Consider the following 25742-nt stretch of genomic DNA (forward strand, 5'->3'; position numbering starts at 1 on the left):
TGTGCTTCTAAACCACCTGAGCTTTTGAAGAAACAAAAACCGTCTTATATTCGGGTCAATACTGTGTAGAGTTGACATGAGTTAGTACTGTAATAACGTGTATTTGTGGAAGAACGTGCGCAGTATTGTGTTGCCATTTTTGCTTGAAGATGGATTGTAAATAATGTAAAGTATTGTCCATCCATCCATTTTCTACCACATGTCCCTTTAGGGGTAAATAATGTCAATAATTCAATATATATACAAACCCCTTTTGCATGAGTTGGGAAATGGTGTTAGATGTAAATATAAACAGAATACAATGATTTGCAAATCCTTTTCAAGCCATATTCAGTTGAATATGCTACAAAGACAACATGTTTGATGTTACAGGGGAATTAGCTCAAACGGTAGAGCGCTTGCTTAGCATGCGAGAGGTAGCGGGATCAATGCCCGCATTCTCCATGACTTCTTTCTTACCATGAATTGATTAACGTGGACCCCGACTTAAACAAGTTGAAAAACTTATTCGGGTGTTACCATTTAGTGGTCAATTGTACGGAATATGTACTGTACTGTACAATCTACTAATAAAAGTATCAATCAATCAATCAAACTCATAAACTTTAGTTTTTTGCAAATAATTATTAACTTAGAATTTCATGGCTGCAACACGTGCCAAAGTAGTTGGGAAAGGGCATGTTCACCACTGTGTTACATCACCTTTTCTTTTAACACTCAATAAACGTTTGGGAACTGAGGAAACTAATTGTTGAAGCTTTGAAAGTGGAATTCTTTCCCATTCTTGTTTTATGTAGAGTTTCAGTCCTTCAACAGTCCGGGGTCTCCGCTGTCATATTTTACGCTTCATAATGCGCCACACATTTTCGATGGGAGACAGGTCTGGACTGCAGGCGGGCCAGGAAAGTACCCACACTCTTTTACTACGAAGCCACGCTGTTGTAACACGTGACTTGGCACTGTCTTGCTGAAATAAGCAGGGGCGTCGATGATAACGTTGTTTGGATGACAACATATGTTGCTCCAAAACCTGTATGGACCCATCCATTTTTTTACCCTTTATTCCCATTTGGTGTCGCGGGGGGCACTGGCACCTATCTCAGCTACAATTGGGCTGAAGGCGGGGTACACCCTGGACAAGTCGCCACCTCATCACAGGGCCAGCACAGATAGACAGACAACATTCACGCACTAGGGACCATTTAGTGTTGCCTTGTATGGACCATTCAGCATTAATGGTGCCTTCACAGATGTGTAAGTTACCCATGCCTTGGGCACTAATACACCCCCATACCATCACACATGCTGACTACAACACACTAATACACCCCCATACCATCACACATGCTGACTACAACACACTAATACACCCCCATACCATCACACATGCTGACTACAACACACTAATACACCCCCATACCATCACACATGCTGACTACAACACACTAATACACCCCCATACCATCACACATGCTGACTACAACACACTAATACACCCCCATACCATCACACATGCTGACTACAACACACTAATACACCCCCATACCATCACACATGCTGACTACAACACACTAATACACCCCCATACCATCACACATGCTGACTACAACACACTAATACACCCCCATACCATCACACATGCTGACTACAACACACTAATACACCCCCATACCATCACACATGCTGACTACAACACACTAATACACCCCCATACCATCACACATGCTGACTACAACACACTAATACACCCCCATACCATCACACATGCTGACTACAACACACTAATACACCCCCATACCATCACACATGCTGACTACAACACACTAATACACCCCCATACCATCACACATGCTGACTACAACACACTAATACACCCCCATACCATCACACATGCTGACTACAACACACTAATACACCCCCATACCATCACACATGCTGACTACAACACACTAATACACCCCCATACCATCACACATGCTGGCTTTTACACTTTGTGCCTAGAACAATACGAATGGTTCTTTTCCTCTTTGTTCTGGAGGACACCAAGTCCTCTGTTTCCAAATATAATTTGAAATGTGGACTCGTCAGACCACAGAACACTTTTACACTTTGCATCAGTCCATCTTAGATGAGCTCGGGCCCAGCCAAGCCGGTGGCGTTTCTGGATGTTGTTGATAAATGGGTTTTGCTTTGCATAGTAGAGTTTTAACTTGCACTTACAGATGTAGCGACCAACTGTAGTTACTGACAGTGGTTTATTAAGTGTTCCTGAGCCCATGTGGTGATATCCTTTACACACTGATGTCGGTTTTTGATGCAGTATCGCCTGAGGGATCAAACGTGCAGTGATTTTTCCAGATTCTCTGAACCTTTTGATGATTTTTACGGACCATAGATGGTAAAATACCCTAAATTCCTTGCAATAGCTCGTTGAGAAATGTTGTTCTAAAACTGTTTGACAATTTGCTTACAAAGTGGTGACCCTCACCCCATCTTTGTTTGTGAAGTACTTAGCATTTCATGGAAGCTGCTTTTATAGCCAATCATGGCACCCACCTGTTCCCAATTAGCCTGCACACCTGTGGGATGTTCCAAATAAGTGTTTGATGAGCATTCCTCAACTTTATCAGTATTTATTGCCACCTTTCCCAACTTCTTTGTCACGTGTTGCTGGCATCAAATTCTAAAGTTAATGATTATTTGCACAAAAAAAATATGTTTATGAGTTTGAACATGAAATATGTTGTCTTTGTAGCATATTCAACTGAATATGGCTTGAAAAGGATTTGCAAATCATTGTATTCTGTTTATATTTACATCTAACACCATTTCCCAACTCATATGGAAACGGGGTTTGTACTCAGATGATGAAACCGAGTGATGACTGTATTATGCTGATATTATATATTTGTACCATGATTTGATGAAGGTGGACCCCGACTTAAAGAAGTTGACAAACTTATTGGGGTGTTAGCATTTAGTGCTCAATTGTAGGGAATATGTACTGTACTGTGCAATCTACTAATAATATGTACTGTACTGTGCAATCTACTAATAATATGTACTGTACTGTGCAATCTACTAATAATATATAATGTACTGTACAATCTACTAATAATATGTACTGTACTGTGCAATCTACTAATAATATATAATGTACTGTGCAATCTAATATGTACTGTACTGTACAATCTACTAATAATATATAATGTATTGTGCAATCTACTAATAAAAGTTGCAGTCAATCAAAAACAAGATGTTGTAATACTTGAGATCCTATTAAGTTCAGGTCAAATAAATAAAAGAAGGTTATGTAAGTTTTGGATGGATATGAAACACCAGTGTTGCTACTTGAGTCCACGCGGAACTACAATGGATGGACAGATTTTCCCGGGACACTTCTCCTCCTCCCGGGTGACACCCAATCATCAAGTGTGTCGTCCAGCGCCGCCGTCCTACATGGGCTCGTCGTAGTTGTAGGTGGGCGCCGCAGAGTACTGGTTCTGCTGCACGGCTCCCTGGGCGGCGCTCATGGCCGCCTGCTGCACATGAGGGTTCTTCCAGGCCCCCGAGGTCCACTCTTCCTGCGCCTTCCCCAGGCTGCCGCCGCTGCCGCGGTACAGCTTGTGCACCTGCAAGAGAGGGCGGGGCTTGTTGACCTCCACCTGCCTGGCTGTGTGTCGGCGTGTGATGTGTGACCTTGGACAGGGCGATGAAGGACAGCACCGCCACAACGGTGAACATGATGGTCGGGATCAGCATCACCACCGCCGAGCCGATGTTGCTGCTGAAGAAGGTGATGGTCGCCAGCCAGCCGCTGTCACACAACACCTTTTATCTACCATCAACTACTCACTTACTGCTCTGTTCTACACAATACCTGTACTGTACTGTGCAATATACTCATACCTCTACTGTACTGTGCAATATACTCATACTTCTACTGTGCAATATACTCATACCTGTACTGTACTGTGCAATATACTCATACCTCTACTGTGCAATATACTCATACATGTACTGTACTGTGCAATATACTCATACCTGTACTGTACTGTGCAATATACTCATACTTCTACTGTGCAATATACTCATACCTGTACTGTACTGTGCAATATACTCATACCTCTACTGTGCAATATACTCATACCTCTACTGTGCAATATACTCATACATGTACTGTACTGTGCAATATACTCATACCTCTACTGTGCAATATACTCATACCTCTACTGTACTGTGCAATATACTCATACCTGTACTGTACTGTGCAATATACTCATACCTCTACTGTGCAATATACTCATACCTGCACTGTACTGTGCAATATACTCATACCTCTACTGTGCAATATACTCATACATGTACTGTACTGTGCAATATACTCATACCTCTACTGTGCAATATACTCATACATGTACTGTACTGTGCAATATACTCATACCTCTACTGTAAAATATACTCATACATGTACTGTGCAATATACTCATACATGTACTGTGCAATATACTCAGACATGTACTGTGCAATATACTCATACATGTACTGTGCAATATACTCAGACATGTACTGTGCAATATACTCATACATGTACTGTGCAATATACTCATACCTGTACTGTACTGTGCAATATACTCATACATGTACTGTGCAATATACTCAGACATGTACTGTGCAATATACTCATACATGTACTGTGCAATATACTCAGACATGTACTGTGCAATATACTCATACATGTACTGTGCAATATACTCAGACATGTACTGTGCAATATACTCATACATGTACTGTGCAATATACTCATACATGTACTGTGCAATATACTCATACATGTACTGTGCAATATACTCAGACATGTACTGTGCAATATACTCATACATGTACTGTGCAATATACTCATACATGTACTGTGCAATATACTCATACATGTACTGTGCAATATACTCATACATGTACTGTGCAATATACTCATACATGTACTGTGCAATATACTCAGACATGTACTGTGCAATATACTCATACATGTACTGTGCAATATACTCATACATGTACTGTGCAATATACTCATACATGTACTGTGCAATATACTCATACATGTACTGTGCAATATACTCATACCTGTACTGTGCAATATACTCAGACATGTACTGTGCAATATACTCATACATGTACTGTGCAATATACTCATACATGTACTGTGCAATATACTCATACATGTACTGTGCAATATACTCATACATGTACTGTGCAATATACTCATACATGTACTGTGCAATATACTCAGACATGTACTGTGCAATATACTCATACATGTACTGTGCAATATACTCATACATGTACTGTGCAATATACTCATACATGTACTGTGCAATATACTCATACATGTACTGTGCAATATACTCAGACATGTCTCAATTAATCAATCAGTTAGACCCTTTTAAAATCCGCCTGTACTACTATCATAAGTCAACTTAACGACTACCATAACTCAACTGATAGTAGTATCGACGAGATACGCTCCTGTACTTGGTATCATTACAGTGGATGTCAGGTGTAGATCCACCCATGTTGACATTGTGACGCCAGTGATCTATTGTATCCTGCTACGGTGTGTAGGGAAGCATGTTGAGCTATTCCTCATCATCCAGTGATAATGGTACTTGTAAGAAACATACTTTATTTGTCGCCACGGAGGCGAGGATTAATGATTTAGCCACTAGCTAGCTAACTATGTCTTGAAGCAACTCTTCCTGAGGGCATTATTTCTTCACCTGTATCTTTACTTTTTAGGCCAAAATGCGGCCGTTCTCCCTTTTCTGTCTACACACGGTGTCTGCTTGTAAGTACTCAGTGATAGTGCGCTGCCAAACACGCTCCTCTGCTCGTAAAACCAGCAATGTCACGACGTGACGACGCCGTACTGCCATACTTGTTAAAAAAAAGCAGGGTCAGGAGGGACCCTGGACTTTTTCGAGGTGGTATAGTACCGAATATGATTCATTAGTATTGCAGTACTATACGAGTACCGAGGTTGTAGGGTTGCATGGTATCGCAGTACTACAGTAGTACCGAGGTTGTAGGGTTGTACGGTATCGCAGTACGATAGTAGTACCAAGGTTGTAGGGTTGTACGGTATCGCAGTACGATAGTAGTACCGAGGTTGTAGAGTTGTACTAGTATCGCAGTACGATAGTAGTACCAAGGTTGTAGAGTTGTACTAGTATCGCAGTACGATAGTAGTACCAAGGTTGTAGAGTTGTACTAGTATTGCAGTACGATAGTAGTACCAAGGTTGTAGAGTTGTACTAGTATCGCAGTACTATAGTATTGCAATACTATAGTACTGCGATACTAGTACAACAATACAGCTGAGGGACAGAAAATGAATACAGTGTCAGCCAGAAGGAATCCACATTTGCTGAACTTTTTGACGAAGATCGTCCGATATTATCGCTAACTTGCGGTTTCAGGACCCGATTAAATGAATTTGAATGACTTTCTTTCAGCCAAGTTGATTTGAGATAAAAGTGTTTTGAGTTAAAAGCTCCGTCACAGAAGCATTTAGAGTAAAAAGCAGAAAAGTCTTTCTTGGAGACTTATTTTCCTCCCATATTCTCGAAGCGTATGCACGGAGACTTCTTTGAAATGGTGGGAAGCGGTAACCATGGCGACCATTACTGATTCAGTACCCTTCTGACCCCAAAACCCAGGAGAACTTTCTTTCAGGGCCTTGTTGGATGAAAAGTGGAGCCACTTACCACACCCCCCAACCAGGAATGCCCACACTCTGGATAATACTGATCACAACCTGAGCCATGAAGACGAAGAAGAAGGCCATGAAGTTGAAGGAGCTGTCGGTCCTGAGGAGAAGAAACATTGGACGAGTGCACAGGAAGAACTTCCTCAGGAGAACATGTCTTACTTGAAGGCTTTGTAGATCGGCCGGAACCAACACACGTAGGAGCAAGGCGTGAAGAGGATCAGCCACAGGAAGGCCATCCCGAAGTTGGTGGCTCCGCCTCCACCACACATCCACGCCAGGCAGCCAATCAGGTTAACAGCCAGCGTGGCACTGTTCACTGTCACAAAGAAACTACGTTCCTGTTCACTGTCACAAAGAAACTACATTCCTGTTTACTGTCACAAAGAAACTACATTCCTGTTCACTGTCACAAAGAAACTACATTCCTGTTCACTGTCATAAAGAAACTACGTTCCTGTTCACTGTCACAAAGAAACTACATTCCTGTTCACTGTCACAAAGAAACTACGTTCCTGTTCACTGTCACAAAGAAACTACATTCCTGTTCACTGTCACAAAGAAACTACATTCCTGTTCACTGTCACAAAGAAACTACATTCCTGTTCACTGTCACAAAGAAACTACATTCCTGTTCACTGTCACAAAGAAACTACATTCCTGTTCACTGTCACAAAGAAACTACGTTCCTGTTCACTGTCACAAAGAAACTACATTCCTGTTCACTGTCACAAAGAAACTACATTCCTGTTCACTGTCACAAAGAAACTACATTCCTGTTCACTGTCATAAAGAAACTACGTTCCTGTTCACTGTCACAAAGAAACTACATTCCTGTTCACTGTCACAAAGAAACTACGTTCCTGTTCACTGTCACAAAGAAACTACATTCCTGTTCACTGTCACACGGAGACTACAATCCTGTTCACTGTCACAAGGAGACTACATTCCTGTTCACTGTCACAAGGAGACTACAATCCTGTTCACTGTCACACGGAGACTACAATCCTGTTCACTGTCACAAAGAAACTACGTTCCTGTTCACTGCACACGGAGACTACAATCCTGTTCACTGTCACGAACGGAGACTACAATCCTGTTCACTGTCACACGGAGACTACAATCCTGTTCACTGTCACACGGAGACTACAATCCTGTTCACTGTCACACGGAGACTACAATCCTGTTCACTGTCACAAGGAGACTACAATCCTGTTCACTGTCACAAGGAGACTACAATCCTGTTCACTGTCACACGGAGACTACAATCCTGTTCACTGTCACAAGGAGACTACAATCCTGTTCACTGTCACAAGGAGACTACAATCCTGTTCACTGTCACACGGAGACTACAATCCTGTTCACTGTCACAAGGAGACTACAATCCTGTTCACTGTCACAAGGAGACTACAATCCTGTTCACTGTCACACGGAGACTACAATCCTGTTCACTGTCACAAGGAGACTACAATCCTGTTCACTGTCACACGGAGACTACAATCCTGTTCACTGTCACACGGAGACTACAATCCTGTTCACTGTCACAAGGAGACTACAATCCTGTTCACTGTCACACGGAGACTACAATCCTGTTCACTGTCACACGGAGACTACAATCCTGTTCACTGTCACACGGAGACTACAATCCTGTTCACTGTCACACGGAGACTACAATCCTGTTCACTGTCACACGGAGACTACAATCCTGTTCACTGTCACACGGAGACTACAATCCTGTTCACTGTCACACGGAGACTACAATCCTGTTCACTGTCACAAGGAGACTACAATCCTGTTCACTGTCACACGGAGACTACAATCCTGTTCACTGTCACACGGAGACTACAATCCTGTCACTGTCACACGGAGACTACAATCCTGTTCACTGTCACACGGAGACTACAATCCTGTTCACTGTCACACGGAGACTACAATCCTGTTCACTGTCACACGGAGACTACAATCCTGTTCACTGTCACACGGAGACTACAATCCTGTTCACTGTCACAAGGAGACTACAATCCTGTTCACTGTCACAAGGAGACTACAATCCTGTTCACTGTCACAAGGAGACTACAATCCTGTTCACTGTCACACGGAGACTACAATCCTGTTCACTGTCACAAGGAGACTACAATCCTGTTCACTGTCACACGGAGACTACAATCCTGTTCACTGTCACACGGAGACTACAATCCTGTTCACTGTCACAAGGAGACTACAATCCTGTTCACTGTCACACGGAGACTACAATCCTGTTCACTGTCACAAGGAGACTACAATCCTGTTCACTGTCACAAGGAGACTACAATCCTGTTCACTGTCACACGGAGACTACAATCCTGTTCACTGTCACACGGAGACTACAATCCTGTTCACTGTCACACGGAGACTACAATCCTGTTCACTGTCACAAGGAGACTACAATCCTGTTCACTGTCACAAGGAGACTACAATCCTGTTCACTGTCACACGGAGACTACAATCCTGTTCACTGTCACACGGAGACTACAATCCTGTTCACTGTCACACGGAGACTACAATCCTGTTCACTGTCACACGGAGACTACAATCCTGTTCACTGTCACACGGAGACTACAATCCTGTTCACTGTCACACGGAGACTACAATCCTGTTCACTGTCACAAGGAGACTACAATCCTGTTCACTGTCACAAGGAGACTACAATCCTGTTCACTGTCACAAGGAGACTACAATCCTGTTCACTGTCACACGGAGACTACAATCCTGTTCACTGTCACACGGAGACTACAATCCTGTTCACTGTCACACGGAGACTACAATCCTGTTCACTGTCACACGGAGACTACAATCCTGTTCACTGTCACACGGAGACTACAATCCTGTTCACTGTCACAAGGAGACTACAATCCTGTTCACTGTCACACGGAGACTACAATCCTGTTCACTGTCACAAGGAGACTACAATCCTGTTCACTGTCACAAGGAGACTACAATCCTGTTCACTGTCACACGGAGACTACAATCCTGTTCACTGTCACACGGAGACTACAATCCTGTTCACTGTCACAAGGAGACTACAATCCTGTTCACTGTCACAAGGAGACTACAATCCTGTTCACTGTCACACGGAGACTACAATCCTGTTCACTGTCACACGGAGACTACAATCCTGTTCACTGTCACAAGGAGACTACAATCCTGTTCACTGTCACACGGAGACTACAATCCTGTTCACTGTCACACGGAGACTACAATCCTGTTCACTGTCACACGGAGACTACAATCCTGTTCACTGTCACAAGGAGACTACAATCCTGTTCACTGTCACAAGGAGACTACAATCCTGTTCACTGTCACACGGAGACTACAATCCTGTTCACTGTCACACGGAGACTACAATCCTGTTCACTGTCACACGGAGACTACAATCCTGTTCACTGTCACACGGAGACTACAATCCTGTTCACTGTCACAAGGAGACTACAATCCTGTTCACTGTCACAAGGAGACTACAATCCTGTTCACTGTCACACGGAGACTACAATCCTGTTCACTGTCACACGGAGACTACAATCCTGTTCACTGTCACACGGAGACTACAATCCTGTTCACTGTCACACGGAGACTACAATCCTGTTCACTGTCACACGGAGACTACAATCCTGTTCACTGTCACACGGAGACTACAATCCTGTTCACTGTCACAAGGAGACTACAATCCTGTTCACTGTCACAAGGAGACTACAATCCTGTTCACTGTCACAAGGAGACTACAATCCTGTTCACTGTCACAAGGAGACTACAATCCTGTTCACTGTCACACGGAGACTACAATCCTGTTCACTGTCACAAGGAGACTACAATCCTGTTCACTGTCACAAGGAGACTACAATCCTGTTCACTGTCACACGGAGACTACAATCCTGTTCACTGTCACAAGGAGACTACAATCCTGTTCACTGTCACAAGGAGACTACAATCCTGTTCACTGTCACAAGGAGACTATAATCCTGTTCACTGTCACAAGGAGACTACAATCCTGTTCACTGTCACACGGAGACTACAATCCTGTTCACTGTCACACGGAGACTACAATCCTGTTCACTGTCACACGGAGACTACAATCCTGTTCACTGTCACACGGAGACTACAATCCTGTTCACTGTCACAAGGAGACTATAATCCTGTTCACTGTCACACGGAGACTACAATCCTGTTCACTGTCACAAGGAGACTACAATCCTGTTCACTGTCACACGGAGACTACAATCCTGTTCACTGTCACACGGAGACTACAATCCTGTTCACTGTCACAAGGAGACTACAATCCTGTTCACTGTCACACGGAGACTACAATCCTGTTCACTGTCACAAGGAGACTACAATCCTGTTCACTGTCACAAGGAGACTATAATCCTGTTCACTGTCACAAGGAGACTACAATCCTGTTCACTGTCACAAGGAGACTACAATCCTGTTCACTGTCAAAAGGAGACTACAATCCTGTTCACTGTCACAAGGAGACTACAATCCTGTTCACTGTCACAAGGAGACTACAATCCTGTTCACTGTCACACGGGGACTACAATCCTGTTCACTGTCACACGGGGACTACAATCCTGTTCACTGTCACACGGGGACTACAATCCTGTTCACTGTCACACGGAGACTACAATCCTGTTCACTGTCACAAGGAGACTACAATCCTGTTCACTGTCACAAGGAGACTACAATCCTGTTCACTGTCAAAAGGAGACTACAATCCTGTTCACTGTCACAAGGAGACTACAATCCTGTTCACTGTCACACGGAGACTATAATCCTGTTCACTGTCACACGGAGACTACAATCCTGTTCACTGTCACACGGAGACTACAATCCTGTTCACTGTCACACGGAGACTACAATCCTGTTCACTGTCACAAGGAGACTACAATCCTGTTCACTGTCACACGGAGACTATAATCCTGTTCACTGTCACAAGGAGACTACAATCCTGTTCACTGTCACACGGAGACTACAATCCTGTTCACTGTCACAAGGAGACTACAATCCTGTTCACTGTCACAAGGAGACTACAATCCTGTTCACTGTCACACGGAGACTACAATCCTGTTCACTGTCACACGGAGACTACAATCCTGTTCACTGTCACACGGACACTACAATCCTGTTCACTGTCACACGGAGACTACAATCCTGTTCACTGTCACAAGGAGACTACAATCCTGTTCACTGTCACACGGAGACTACAATCCTGTTCACTGTCACACGGAGACTACAATCCTGTTCACTGTCACACGGAGACTACAATCCTGTTCACTGTCACACGGAGACTACAATCCTGTTCACTGTCACAAGGAGACTACAATCCTGTTCACTGTCACAAGGAGACTACAATCCTGTTCACTGTCACACGGAGACTACATTCCTGTTCACTGTCACAAGGAGACTACAATCCTGTTCACTGTCACACGGAGACTACAATCCTGTTCACTGTCACACGGAGACTACAATCCTGTTCACTGTCACACGGAGACTACATTCCTGTTCACTGTCACAAGGAGACTACAATCCTGTTCACTGTCACACGGAGACTACAATCCTGTTCACTGTCACACGGAGACTACAATCCTGTTCACTGTCACAAGGAGACTACAATCCTGTTCACTGTCACAAGGAGACTACAATCCTGTTCACTGTCACACGGAGACTACAATCCTGTTCACTGTCACAAGGAGACTACAATCCTGTTCACTGTCACAAGGAGACTACAATCCTGTTCACTGTCACACGGAGACTACAATCCTGTTCACTGTCACAAGGAGACTACAATCCTGTTCACTGTCACAAGGAGACTACAATCCTGTTCACTGTCACACGGAGACTACAATCCTGTTCACTGTCACACGGAGACTACAATCCTGTTCACTGTCACACGGAGACTACAATCCTGTTCACTGTCACAAGGAGACTACAATCCTGTTCACTGTCACAAGGAGACTACAATCCTGTTCACTGTCACACGGACACTACAATCCTGTTCACTGTCACACGGAGACTACAATCCTGTTCACTGTCACACGGAGACTACAATCCTGTTCACTGTCACACGGAGACTACAATCCTGTTCACTGTCACAACGGAGACTACAATCCTGTTCACTGTCACACGGAGACTACAATCCTGTTCACTGTCACAAGGAGACTACAATCCTGTTCACTGTCACAAGGAGACTACAATCCTGTTCACTGTCACACGGAGACTACATTCCTGTTCACTGTCACACGGAGACTACAATCCTGTTCACTGTCACACGGAGACTACAATCCTGTTCACTGTCACACGGAGACTACAATCCTGTTCACTGTCACACGGAGACTACAATCCTGTTCACTGTCACACGGAGACTACAATCCTGTTCACTGTCACAAGGAGACTACAATCCTGTTCACTGTCACAAGGAGACTACAATCCTGTTCACTGTCACAAGGAGACTACAATCCTGTTCACTGTCACAAGGAGACTACAATCCTGTTCACTGTCACACGGAGACTACAATCCTGTTCACTGTCACAAGGAGACTACAATCCTGTTCACTGTCACAAGGAGACTACAATCCTGTTCACTGTCACACGGAGACTACAATCCTGTTCACTGTCACAAGGAGACTACAATCCTGTTCACTGTCACAAGGAGACTACAATCCTGTTCACTGTCACAAGGAGACTATAATCCTGTTCACTGTCACAAGGAGACTACAATCCTGTTCACTGTCACACGGAGACTACAATCCTGTTCACTGTCACACGGAGACTACAATCCTGTTCACTGTCACACGGAGACTACAATCCTGTTCACTGTCACACGGAGACTATAATCCTGTTCACTGTCACAAGGAGACTATAATCCTGTTCACTGTCACACGGAGACTATAATCCTGTTCACTGTCACAAGGAGACTATAATCCTGTTCACTGTCACACGGAGACTACAATCCTGTTCACTGTCACACGGAGACTACAATCCTGTTCACTGTCACAAGGAGACTACAATCCTGTTCACTGTCACACGGAGACTACAATCCTGTTCACTGTCACAAGGAGACTACAATCCTGTTCACTGTCACAAGGAGACTATAATCCTGTTCACTGTCACAAGGAGACTACAATCCTGTTCACTGTCACACGGAGACTACAATCCTGTTCACTGTCACACGGAGACTACAATCCTGTTCACTGTCACACGGACACTACAATCCTGTTCACTGTCACACGGAGACTACAATCCTGTTCACTGTCACAAGGAGACTACAATCCTGTTCACTGTCACAAGGAGACTATAATCCTGTTCACTGTCACACGGAGACTATAATCCTGTTCACTGTCACAAGGAGACTATAATCCTGTTCACTGTCACACGGACACTACAATCCTGTTCACTGTCACAAGGAGACTACAATCCTGTTCACTGTCACAAGGAGACTACAATCCTGTTCACTGTCACAAGGAGACTATAATCCTGTTCACTGTCACACGGAGACTATAATCCTGTTCACTGTCACAAGGAGACTATAATCCTGTTCACTGTCACACGGAGACTACAATCCTGTTCACTGTCACACGGAGACTACAATCCTGTTCACTGTCACAAGGAGACTACAATCCTGTTCACTGTCACACGGAGACTACAATCCTGTTCACTGTCACAAGGAGACTACAATCCTGTTCACTGTCACAAGGAGACTATAATCCTGTTCACTGTCACAAGGAGACTACAATCCTGTTCACTGTCACACGGAGACTACAATCCTGTTCACTGTCACACGGAGCATGCTTTAAAATCATCTCTCAGTCTGTATGACAGCCTTTTAAAAGACGACTGCAGTCCAGTAGGAAACATGTCTAAGTACGGTTCAGTTCATCTTAGAAGATCTCGTCCAAGAAGGTTCGATCAGCTCATGCTCAGATGTTCAAAATTCTGGCAAATTTTCCACCTTAACATAAGTGAATCAAGTGCAAGAAAAAAAACTAACACCTTTGGTAAGAAAATAAGAAAGTAAAGAAATAAAGTATTGGGTATTTTATTGACACAATTTGCCTATGAATTTAATATTTTACTTTTTTTTCATGAAAAGAGTAAAATAAAACTGTAGATTTTACCACTCTTATTTTTACAGAAAAAATGGTAGCTTATCTGCCAGATTTTTACTGTAAAATTGATGGTGTTTTTTTTTTATTTTTATTATTTTCACAACATATTACTGTAAATAGAAATACAGTACAGCTGTTTCATTTTATTTTGGCAACTCAGCCGCCAGTTTTTTTACCATAATAAAATTTGGTACCATAAAAATCATCAACCGTTGACTTTACAGAAAAAAAGAAAAAACAAAAAAACTGACAGCTCAGTCGACAGAATATTACTGTAAAAAAACAAACATTGGCCGGAACAAACACAACAAATATAAAAACACAATGGAGTTCAGGGTGCGCATCGTGCACTCAACCAATTGCAAACGCTGCATAGAACTCTAACTAAAAAGATGGTGGTCCTGTTGACTTAAGTCTTTGCATCTTACTATGTTGTTATTTTATCCGTTAAGTGCATCATTTACAATTAAAGTAGGTACGGTGCGTCACTACTGCATTAGCAATTGACTGCCTGCACCTGCGCTGATTGTTGTAGCGGCAGCCAATCCAGAGAGTGCCTGAAGTCAGCAGACACTTAAACAGTGTGATGAGTGACTTGGGTTACAATTGAGTTGCTATTGCGACATCCAGTGGACATATTCAGAACAGCACTTTCTTTCATTGAAAAATTGCAGCTCATTAATGGGTTTTTTTACACCAGAATTCATCTATTTCTTCTTCTTCTTCTTCTTCTTCTCCAGATTTTGGCGCGCTCTACCTTCCACATTTTTACCTGATTTAAACTGTTTCAACATCAAACTGTTGAGCGTATTCAAGAATCGCAAAAATTCCCAGAATTTCAGGTTTTCCAGGCACATTTTTCCCATTCAAATGAATCGGCCATTTTTCAAACTTCCACCATTTTCAAATTTTTCAACCGATTTAAAACATTCCACCTTCAGCATATTCCAATCATCCTGGACTTTCAAACTATCATTTTTACAAGTTCCAAGAAATTCCGCGAATTCCCAAAATTCCCGGTTTTCCTAACCCTATTTTCATCCTACTTTGACCGTCCACAATCCAAAAATTCCTGCTGGTCAGGACAAAAAAATCAAGTTGGTTTAGGAACTTAAAAAATCCCCGGTTTTCCCAAAATTCCGTAACACCATTTTTCCATGAAAAAACTGTTAATAATTCAACATTTCTACACCGATTTAAACAATTCCAACACCAATCAATCCAGCTCATTCAGGACATTCATGTTTCTAGCATTGATTGGTTTTTAATCCTGCTTTTCCCTAAATTCCCAAATTTCCAGGAAGTTCCCGTTGAACTGAATGGGACGTTTTTATAAGTTGCACATTTCCCGCGTTTTTCAACCTCTTCAAAACATTCCAACATCAACACATTCCACTCATCCTGGACCATCAAACCAACACTTTCCCAACTTCCAAAACAAATTCCCGTTTTCCTGGAAATTCTAATTCTTCAAGGACATTTTGTCAGTATTTCAGTTCAACTTCAGCATTCACACGCAATTCCTTCATCAAGTCGCATTGAGCAAACCCTTCTTGTGGGCATTGGGCCGGCATCCAGCTGTTTGTGGGCCGGCATCCAGCTGTTTGTGGGCCGGCATCCAGCTGTTTGTGGGCCGGCATCCAGCTGTTTGTGGGCCGGCATCCAGCTGTTTGTGGGCCGGCATCCAGATGTTTGTGGGCCGGCATCCAGCTGTTTGTGGGCCGGCATCCAGCTGTTTGTGGGCCGGCATCCAGCTGTTTGTGGGCTGGGATCCAGCGGTTTGTGGGCCGGCATCCAGCGGTTTGTGGGCCGGCATCCAGCGGTTTGTGGGCCGGCATCCAGCTGTTTGTGGGCCGGCATCCAGCTGTTTTTGGGCCGGCATCCAGCTGTTTGTGGGCCGGCATCCAGCTGTTTGTGGGCCGGGATCCAGCGGTTTGTGGGCCGGCATCCAGCGGTTTGTGGGCCGGCATCCAGCTGTTTGTGGGCCGGCATCCAGCTGTTTGTGGGCCGGGATCCAGCTGTTTGTGGGCCGGCATCCAGCTGTTTGTGGGCCGGCATCCAGCTGTTTGTGGGCCGGCATCCAGCTGTTTGTGGGCTGGGATCCAGCGGTTTGTGGGCCGGCATCCAGCTGTTTGTGGGCCGGCATCCAGCTGTTTGTGGGCCGGGATCCAGCTGTTTGTGGGCAGGGATCCAGCTGTTTGTGGGCAGGGATCCAGCTGTTTGTGGGCCGGCATCCAGCTGATTGTGGGCCGGCATCCAGCTGTTTGTGGGCCGGCATCCAGCTGTTTGTGGGCCGGCATCCAGCTGTTTGTGGGCCGGCATCCAGCTGTTTGTGGGCCGGCATCCAGCTGTTTGTGGGCCGTGTCCGTAGGTTTTCCACCCCTGCTTTCTGCTGTAAAGGTGTGGTGAGTTTGGAACATCCTACAAGGAAGGAGCGCTTCATTTGCTCACCTTGACCCTCCAACAGTTCAGTATGGATAATCTTGCCTCTTTTGAGCGTTTTTTTCTTGTTCTTTTTTCAAATTAGTTATCGGAGGGTTTTTTTGAAGTTACTGGATCATTGGTGTGGCGTCATCACTCCCGATGTTGATGTTTACAAGATATAACTCAATAACAAATGGAAGTAGGTGAGGCAATTCTGTCAGGACTGGTGAGCGAGGGTTCCAACGCTGGAGTTGAAGTCAAATGGAGTTGGAATGCTTTGAATGTTGAATAGTTTGAATTTCCAGGAAGAACAGAATTTGGTTTGGAACTTGGGAAAGTGATAGTTTGAATGTCCAGGATGAGCTGAAGGTGGAATGGTTTGAATCAGATGAAAAATGTTGGAATTTTAGAACTTTGAAAAATGTCCCATTCATTTCAATTTGGGAATTTCGGGAAAAGCAGGAATTTTTCAGAAAATGCTAAAAGACTTGAATGTTCTGAAGGAGTTGAAATGGTTGGTATTGGAATTTTTTTCAAAAGGGTCGAGAAATGTTGAAGTAGAAACATATTTAATTGAGAAATGGTACTGCCAAATTCCTGGAATTTCAGGAAAATCGTGGATTTTTCCAGTTAAAAAAACCAACTTTGTTTATTGTCCTGATTAAGAGGAACAGTTGGAGTGGATTAAAAACCTGGGAGGAGAAGTCGCCAGAAAAAAGGGTTTGAAAAGAAGGGAATTTCTGGATTTTTTTGGAATAAGGAATGGTTTGAATGTGCAGAGAGAGTGGAATATGTTGAAGGTGGAATTTAGAAGTAGTCTTTTTATTCCACACCCAGGGGGATCTCTTTCACAGACAAAGAAACCAAACATCGATAAAAAACACAAATCACAGAAATACAAGCAGGTGTGCGTTGAATCTTTGGAAAATGTGGAAATGGTGGAAAAATGGCCAATTATTTTTGAATGGGGAACATTTCCCTGAAAACTGGGAATTCTTGGAAATGTGGGAATCTTTTTAAATTGTTGAAGTGGAGCACAATTCCTGAACAGGCTGAATATTTTGGAGTTGGAACAGTTTGAATCAGATGAAAAATGTGGAACTTTGAAAAATGTCCCGTTCATTTCAATGGAAATTTGGGAATTTCGGGAAAAGCGGGATTTTTTTTCAGAAAATGCTAAAAGACTTGAATGTTCTGAAGGAGTAGAATCGGTTGGCATTGGAATTTTTTCAAAACAGTGCAGAAATGTTGAAGTAGTAACATTTTTCATTGAGAAATGCTAACACGGAAATGGTGGAAAATGGCCAATTCATTTTAGATGGAAAAAACGTCCCAGGAAACCTGGAATTCTGGGAAATCTGCGAATTTGTCAAAAGAAAGCCTGCGATTCCCGAATAAGTTGAACAGTTTGATGTTGGAACGATTTGAATGTGGTGAAAAATGTGGAAGGCAGAGCACGGCAACAACTGGAGGAGAAGCAGAAGAAGAAGAAGAAATTGATGAATTTTGATGGAGAAAAGCCGACATGTGGATGATTGTAGTGTTCAGAGGAACTTGAAGCCGGTCCAGAACCACAGTCGGACCAGTCAGTCTGCTATTGCGGAACTTGAAGCCGGTCCAGAACCACAGTCGGACCAGTCAGTCTGCTATTGCGGCACATGAAGCGGGTCCAGAACCACAGTCGGACCAGTCAGTCTGCTATTGCGGCACATGAAGCGGGTCCAGAACCACAGTCGGACCAGTCAGTCTGCTATTGCGGCGCATGAAGCGGGTCCAGAACCACAGTCGGACCAGTCAGTCTGCTATTGCGGCGCATGAAGCGGGTCCAGAACCACAGTCGGACCAGTCAGTCTGCTATTGCAGCGCATGAAGCGGGTCCAGAACCACAGTCGGACCAGTCAGTCTGCTATTGCGGAACATGAAGCGGGTCCAGAACCACAGTCGGACCAATCAGTCTGCTATTGCAGCGCATGAAGCGGGTCCAGAACCACAGTCGGACCAGTCAGTCTGCTATTGCGGCGCATGAAGCGGGTCCAGAACCACAGTCGGACCAGTCAGTCTGCTATTGCAGCGCATGAAGCGGGTCCAGAACCACAGTCGGACCAGTCAGTCTGCTATTGCGGAACATGAAGCGGGTCCAGAACCACAGTCGGACCAATCAGTCTGCTATTGCAGCGCATGAAGCGGGTCCAGAACCACAGTCGGACCAGTCAGTCTGCTATTGCGGCGCATGAAGCGGGTCCAGAACCACAGTCGGACCAGTCAGTCTGCTATTGCGGCACATGAAGCGGGTCCAGAACCACAGTCGGACCAGTCAGTCTGCTATTGCGGCGCATGAAGCGGGTCCAGAACCACAGTCGGACCAGTCAGTCTGCTATTGCGGCGCATGAAGCGGGTCCAGAACCACAGTCGGACCAGTCAGTCTGCTATTGCGGAACATGAAGCGGGTCCAGAACCACAGTCGGACCAATCAGTCTGCTATTGCAGCGCATGAAGCGGGTCCAGAACCACAGTCGGACCAGTCAGTCTGCTATTGCAGCGCATGAAGCGGGTCCAGAACCACAGTCGGACCAGTCAGTCTGCTATTGCGGAACATGAAGCGGGTCCAGAACCACAGTCGGACCAGTCAGTCTGCTATTGCAGCACATGAAGCGGGTCCAGAACCACAGTCGGACCAGCCAGTCTGCTATTGCGGCACATGAAGCGGGTCCAGAACCACAGTCGGACCAGTCAGTCTGCTATTGCGGCACATGAAGCGGGTCCAGAACCACAGTCGGACCAGTCAGTCTGCTATTGCGGCACATGAAGCGGGTCCAGAACCACAGTCGGACCAGTCAGTCTGCTATTGCGGCACATGAAGCGGGTCCAGAACCACAGTCGGACCAGTCAGTCTGCTATTGCGGAACATGAAGCGGGTCCAGAACCACAGTCGGACCAGTCAGTCTGCTATTGCAGCACATGAAGCGGGTCCAGAACCACAGTCGGACCAGCCAGTCTGCTATTGCAGCACATGAAGCGGGTCCAGAACCACAGTCGGACCAATCAGTCTGCTATTGCAGCGCATGAAGCGGGTCCAGAACCACAGTCGGACCAGTCAGTCTGCTATTGCAGCGCATGAAGCGGGTCCAGAACCACAGTCGGACCAGTCAGTCTGCTATTGCGGAACATGAAGCGGGTCCAGAACCACAGTCGGACCAGTCAGTCTGCTATTGCGGAACATGAAGCGGGTCCAGAACCACAGTCGGACCAGTCAGTCTGCTATTGCAGCACATGAAGCGGGTCCAGAACCACAGTCGGACCAGCCAGTCTGCTATTGCGGCACATGAAGCGGGTCCAGAACCACAGTCGGACCAGTCAGTCTGCTATTGCGGAACATGAAGCGGGTCCAGAACCACAGTCGGACCAGTCAGTCTGCTATTGCAGCACATGAAGCGGGTCCAGAACCACAGTCGGACCAGCCAGTCTGCTATTGCAGCACATGAAGCGGGTCCAGAACCACAGTCGGACCAGTCAGTCTGCTATGTTTGCTGCACAAGAAAGGCGGCCAGCTGAGGACACAACAGCACAGCAAGACTCACAGATCCACAAGTAGTAGATGCGCTTGCACATAGAGCGGCGCTGGTCTGGGATCTCGTTGAAGTCCTGGTAGAAGCAAGGCCTGAGGGGGAAGAATCCAGGCAGCGGAGGGAAGTTGTTTTCTAGATGACAAAGACACAAATGATTAAGGAACCAAATCAAGAGCGAGCGGCAGCGTGGTAAATATGTCCAAGGTTACCTGCCATGATGAGAGACTTAGATTGTCTTTCCCTTTCAGAAAAAGTTGCAGGACCCTTCAGCCTAAAAACTGCAAAACAAGAAAGAACAGTTTGAATGGCTTTCTTGTAACACACTTTCTATTTTCATGAGGTGTCATGTCACTGCATCCACTTACAAAACCCACAACCCGTGAAGTTGACACTTTGTGTAAATCTGAAATAAAAAGAGAATACAAGGATCTGCAAATCCTTTTCAACTTTTATCCAAATGAATAGTCTGCAAAGATATTTAAAGTTCACACTGGAAAACTTCATTTTTTCTGCAAGTAATCATTACCTTAGAATTTAATGGCAGCAGCACATTGCAAAAAAGTTGTCAATGGGGCATTTTTACCAGTGTGTTACATGGCCTTTCCTTTTAACAACACTCAGTAAAGGTTTGGGAACTAAGGAGACACATTTTTGAAGCTTTTCAGGTGGAATTCTTTCCCATTCTTGCTTGATGTGCAGCTTAAGTTGTTCAACAGTCCGGGGTCTCCGTTGTGCTATTTTAGACTTCATAATGTGTCACACATTTTCAATGGGAGACAGGTCTGGACTGCAGGCAGGCCAGTCTTTACTATGAAGCTCTTTTACTTGTCTTGCTGAAATAAGCAGGGGCGTCCATGATAACATTGCTTGGATGACAACATATGTGTCTCCAAAACCTGTATGGACCATTCAGCATTAATGGTGCCTTCACAGATGTGTAAGTTACCCATGCCTTGGGCACTAATACACCCCCATACCATCACACATGCTGACTACAACACACTAATACACCCCCATACCATCACACATGCTGACTACAACACACTAATACACCCCCATACCATCACACATGCTGACTACAACACACTAATACACCCCCATACCATCACACATGCTGACTACAACACACTAATACACCCCCATACCATCACACATGCTGACTACAACACACTAATACACCCCCATACCATCACACATGCTGACTACAACACACTAATACACCCCCATACCATCACACATGCTGACTACAACACACTAATACACCCCCATACCATCACACATGCTGGCTTTTACACTTTGTGCCTAAAGCAATCCGAATGGTTCTTTTCCTATTTGTTCCAGATGACACAGTATCCACATTTTCAAAAACAATTTGAAATGTGGACTCGTCAGACCACAGAACACTTTTCCACTTTGCATCAGTCCGTCTTAGATGAGCTCCGGCCCTGGGTGTTGTTGATAAATGGCTTTGGCTTTGCATGGTAATTTTAACTTGCACTTACAGATGTAGCGACCAACTGTAGTTACTGACAGTGGTTTTCTGAAGTGTTCCTGAGCCATTGTGGTGACATCCTTTACACACTGATGTTGTTTTTGATGCAGTACCGCCTCAGGGATCCAAGTCGTTAGCATTCAATTTTGGTTTCCTGTATCCAGATTCTTTGAACATTTTGATGATATTACGAAGCGTAAAGGAATAATTTTTGGTGATTTAAGCCCCAATTCTAACCCTAGATGCTGAGTGGCAAGCAGGGAGGTAATGGCTCCCATTTTTATAGTCTTTGGTATGACTTGGCTGGGATTTGAACTCCCAACCTACCCATCTCAGGGCGGACACTCTAACCACTAGGCCACTGTGATGGTATGGGAGTGTATGGGTAACTTACACATCTGTGAAGGCACCATTAATGCTGAAAGGTACATACAGCTTTTGGAGCAACATATGTTGACATCATGGACGCCCCTGCTTATTTCAGCAAGACAATGCCAAGCCACTTGTTACAACAGTGTGGCTTCGTAGTAAAAGAGTGCTGGTACTAGACTGGCCTGCCTGTAGTCCAGACCTGTCTCCCATGGAAAATGTGTGGCACATTATGAAGTCTAAAATAGCAGAAGGGAGACCTCGGACTGTTGAAATGTGTCTCCTCAGTTCCCAAATGTTTACTGGGTGTTGTTAAAAGGACAGGCCATGTAACACACTGGTAAAAAGGCCCCTGTGACAACATATTTTGCAATGTGCTGCTGCCATTACATTTTAAGTTAATGATTATTTGCAACAAAACAAAGGACTTTCTCAGTGCTAACATGAAATATCTTGTCTTTGCAGAATATTCAATTGAATATAAGTTGGAAAGGATTTGCAAATCATCGTATTCTGTTTTTATTCATCATTTACACAACATGACAACTGCTTTGGGGTTTTCTATAATAATAATAATAATAATAAATCCTTTTATTGGTTCAGATGACGAATATAAGCATGCAGAATGGAGACAGATGGCGGCAGTGCGGCCTTGTTGATTGGAGCCGCAACAAGGGCGGCACATCCTGACATTAATTATATTGTGCAGCTTTTTAAACGCTGACATTAATTATATTGTGCAGATTTTTAAACGCTGACATTAATTATATTGTGCAGCTTTTTAAACACTCGCAGAAACGCGACAGTCAAGCATGATTTACGTCACGTGACCGTTTTAGAGGACACATCCCAGTGCCCGACATTATCACGCCTCTCCGATTGAAGCTACGATGCTCCTTTTCGCGCGTCGTGTGGCCAAATGTGTTGTTTTTCCTGTGGTGCGGGCTTTGGTGACTGCGGTGGCACGCCGAGCATCTTGCGTCGTTCAGCCGTCACGTCACGTCACGTCACGGCTCCATCGGCCTTGGAGGCCGGTCTGCTTGCACAGGGCGGATGAATGAAAAGGCGCGAATGAAGACATCTTACCTGGCGTGTCGTGCGTGGCTAAAAAGCGGCGGATTGTTCAAAAAAGCATTTTGGAGATGAATCTTCATGGAACGGAGAGAGAAAGAGAGAGAGAGAGAGAGAGAGGAAGAGTTGCAGCGTCGCTCTTCAATGATGGCTTCGGGGAGGAAGAGGCGGTCACGTGACGGAGGGGCTCTTTTTCCGCGGATGGGTTTGGACTCGAGTGGGCGGGGCTACGGGACACTGGATTTGCTGCTGGACGGAATCAGCCAATCACGAGCCAGGATGCTCAACTGCTGGCGATGGTTACACAATCCAATCGGACTGAACGCTAGTCGGTGACGTCACTGCCATGGCCGGCAAATCTTTGTCCAAGCTAGCTAGCAAGCTCACTTATTTTTATTTTTTATTTTTTATTTTATTTATAAATGTCAAACTTTACAAACAAACAGACGAAAAACAATAAACAAAATATGTACAAAAACAGTACATAACAGTACAAAATTTAAAGAAAAACAGTGTCAGGGGGTTGTAAATTCAAAGTAACTAAACTACAATACTATATATATATATATATATAGATATATATATCTATATCTATATCTATATCTATATCTATATCTATATCTATATCAATCAATCAATCAATGTTTACTTATATAGCCCTAAATCACTAGTGTCTCAAAGGGCTGCACAAACCACCACGACATCCTCGGTAGGCCCACATAAGGGCAAGGAAAACTCCCACCCAGTGGGACGTCGGTGACAATGATGACTATGAGAACCTTGGAGAGGAGGAAAGCAATGGATGTCGAGCGGATCTAACAGGATACTGTGAAAGTTCAATCCACAATGGATACAACACAGTCGCGAGAGTCCAGTCCAAAGAGGATCCAAGACACAGTAGCGAGAGTCCCGTTCACAGCGGAGCCAGCAGGAAACCATCCCAAGCGGAGGCGGACCAGCAGCGCAGAGATGTCCCCAGCCGATACACAGGCGAGCAGTACATGGCCACCGGATCGGACCGGACCCCCTCCACACGGGAGAGTGGGACATAGAAGAAAAAGAAAAGAAACGGCAGATCAACTGGTCTAAAAAGGGAGTCTATTTAAAGGCTAGAGTATACAAATGAGTTTTAAGGTGAGACTTAAATGCTTCTACTGAGGTGGCATCGCGAACTGTTACCGGGAGGGCATTCCAGAGTACTGGAGCCCGAACGGAAAACGCTCTATAGCCCGCAGACTTTTTTTGGGCTTTGGGAATCACTAATAAGCCGGAGTCCTTTGAACGAAGATTTCTTGCCGGGACATATGGTACAATACAATCGGCAAGATAGGATGGAGCTAGACCGTGTAGTATTTTATACGTAAGTAGTAAAACCTTAAAGTCACATCTTAAGTGCACAGGAAGCCAGTGCAGGTGAGCCAGTATAGGTATATATGTATGTATATATGTATATAAAGGTATATACAGTACAGGTATATATGTATGTATATATGTATATAAAGGTATATACAGTATAGGTATATATGTATGTATATATGTATATAAAGGTATATACAGTATAGATATATATGTATGTATATATGTATATAAAGGTATATACAGTATAGGTATATATGTATATAAAGGTATATACAGTACAGGTATATATGTATGTATATATGTATATTAAGGTATATACAGTATAGGTATATATGTATGTATATATGTATATAAAGGTATATACAGTACAGGCGTAATGTGATCAAACTTTCTTGTTCTTGTCAAAAGTCTAGCAGCCGCATTTTGTACCAACTGTAATCTTTTAATGCTAGACATGGGGAGACCCGAAAATAATACGTTACAGTAGTCGAGGCGAGACGTAACAAACGCATAGATAATGATCTCAGCGTCTTTAGTGGACAGAATGGAGCGAATTTTAGC

At 44.2% G+C, this 25742-nt stretch overlaps 1 protein-coding gene across 1 annotated transcript; it reads right to left on the reverse strand.

Annotated features, from left to right (window-relative positions):
• Window positions 1-1837: 1837 nt before the first annotated feature.
• LOC133563502 (secretory carrier-associated membrane protein 5) lies at window positions 1838-23994 on the reverse strand. The gene is made up of 7 exons (XM_061917663.1): window positions 23838-23994; window positions 21100-21168; window positions 20903-21022; window positions 6926-7082; window positions 6762-6863; window positions 3700-3817; window positions 1838-3632 (listed from the first exon to the last, which is right to left on the reverse strand). The coding sequence occupies exons 2-7, from the start codon at window positions 21104-21106 to the stop codon at window positions 3456-3458; spliced, it is 681 nt and encodes a 226-aa protein (XP_061773647.1). The 5' UTR covers window positions 21107-21168; window positions 23838-23994; the 3' UTR covers window positions 1838-3455.
• Between the last annotated feature and the right edge of the window lie 1748 nt (window positions 23995-25742).

This window comes from Nerophis ophidion, linkage group LG12 (genome assembly GCF_033978795.1).
Source record: "Nerophis ophidion isolate RoL-2023_Sa linkage group LG12, RoL_Noph_v1.0, whole genome shotgun sequence".
NCBI lineage: Eukaryota > Metazoa > Chordata > Actinopteri > Syngnathiformes > Syngnathidae > Nerophis > Nerophis ophidion.

Excerpts from the sequence above, each read along its gene's own strand:
- LOC133563502 (XM_061917663.1), bottom strand. Across the intron at positions 7,083-20,902 it reads CATCTACTACTTGTGGATCT|TGAACAGTGCCACGCTGGCT; the intron begins GTGAGTCTTGCT and ends TCTTTGTGACAG. Across the intron at positions 3,818-6,761 it reads ATTCCTGGTTGGGGGGTGTG|CGGCTGGCTGGCGACCATCA; the intron begins GTAAGTGGCTCC and ends GTTGTGTGACAG.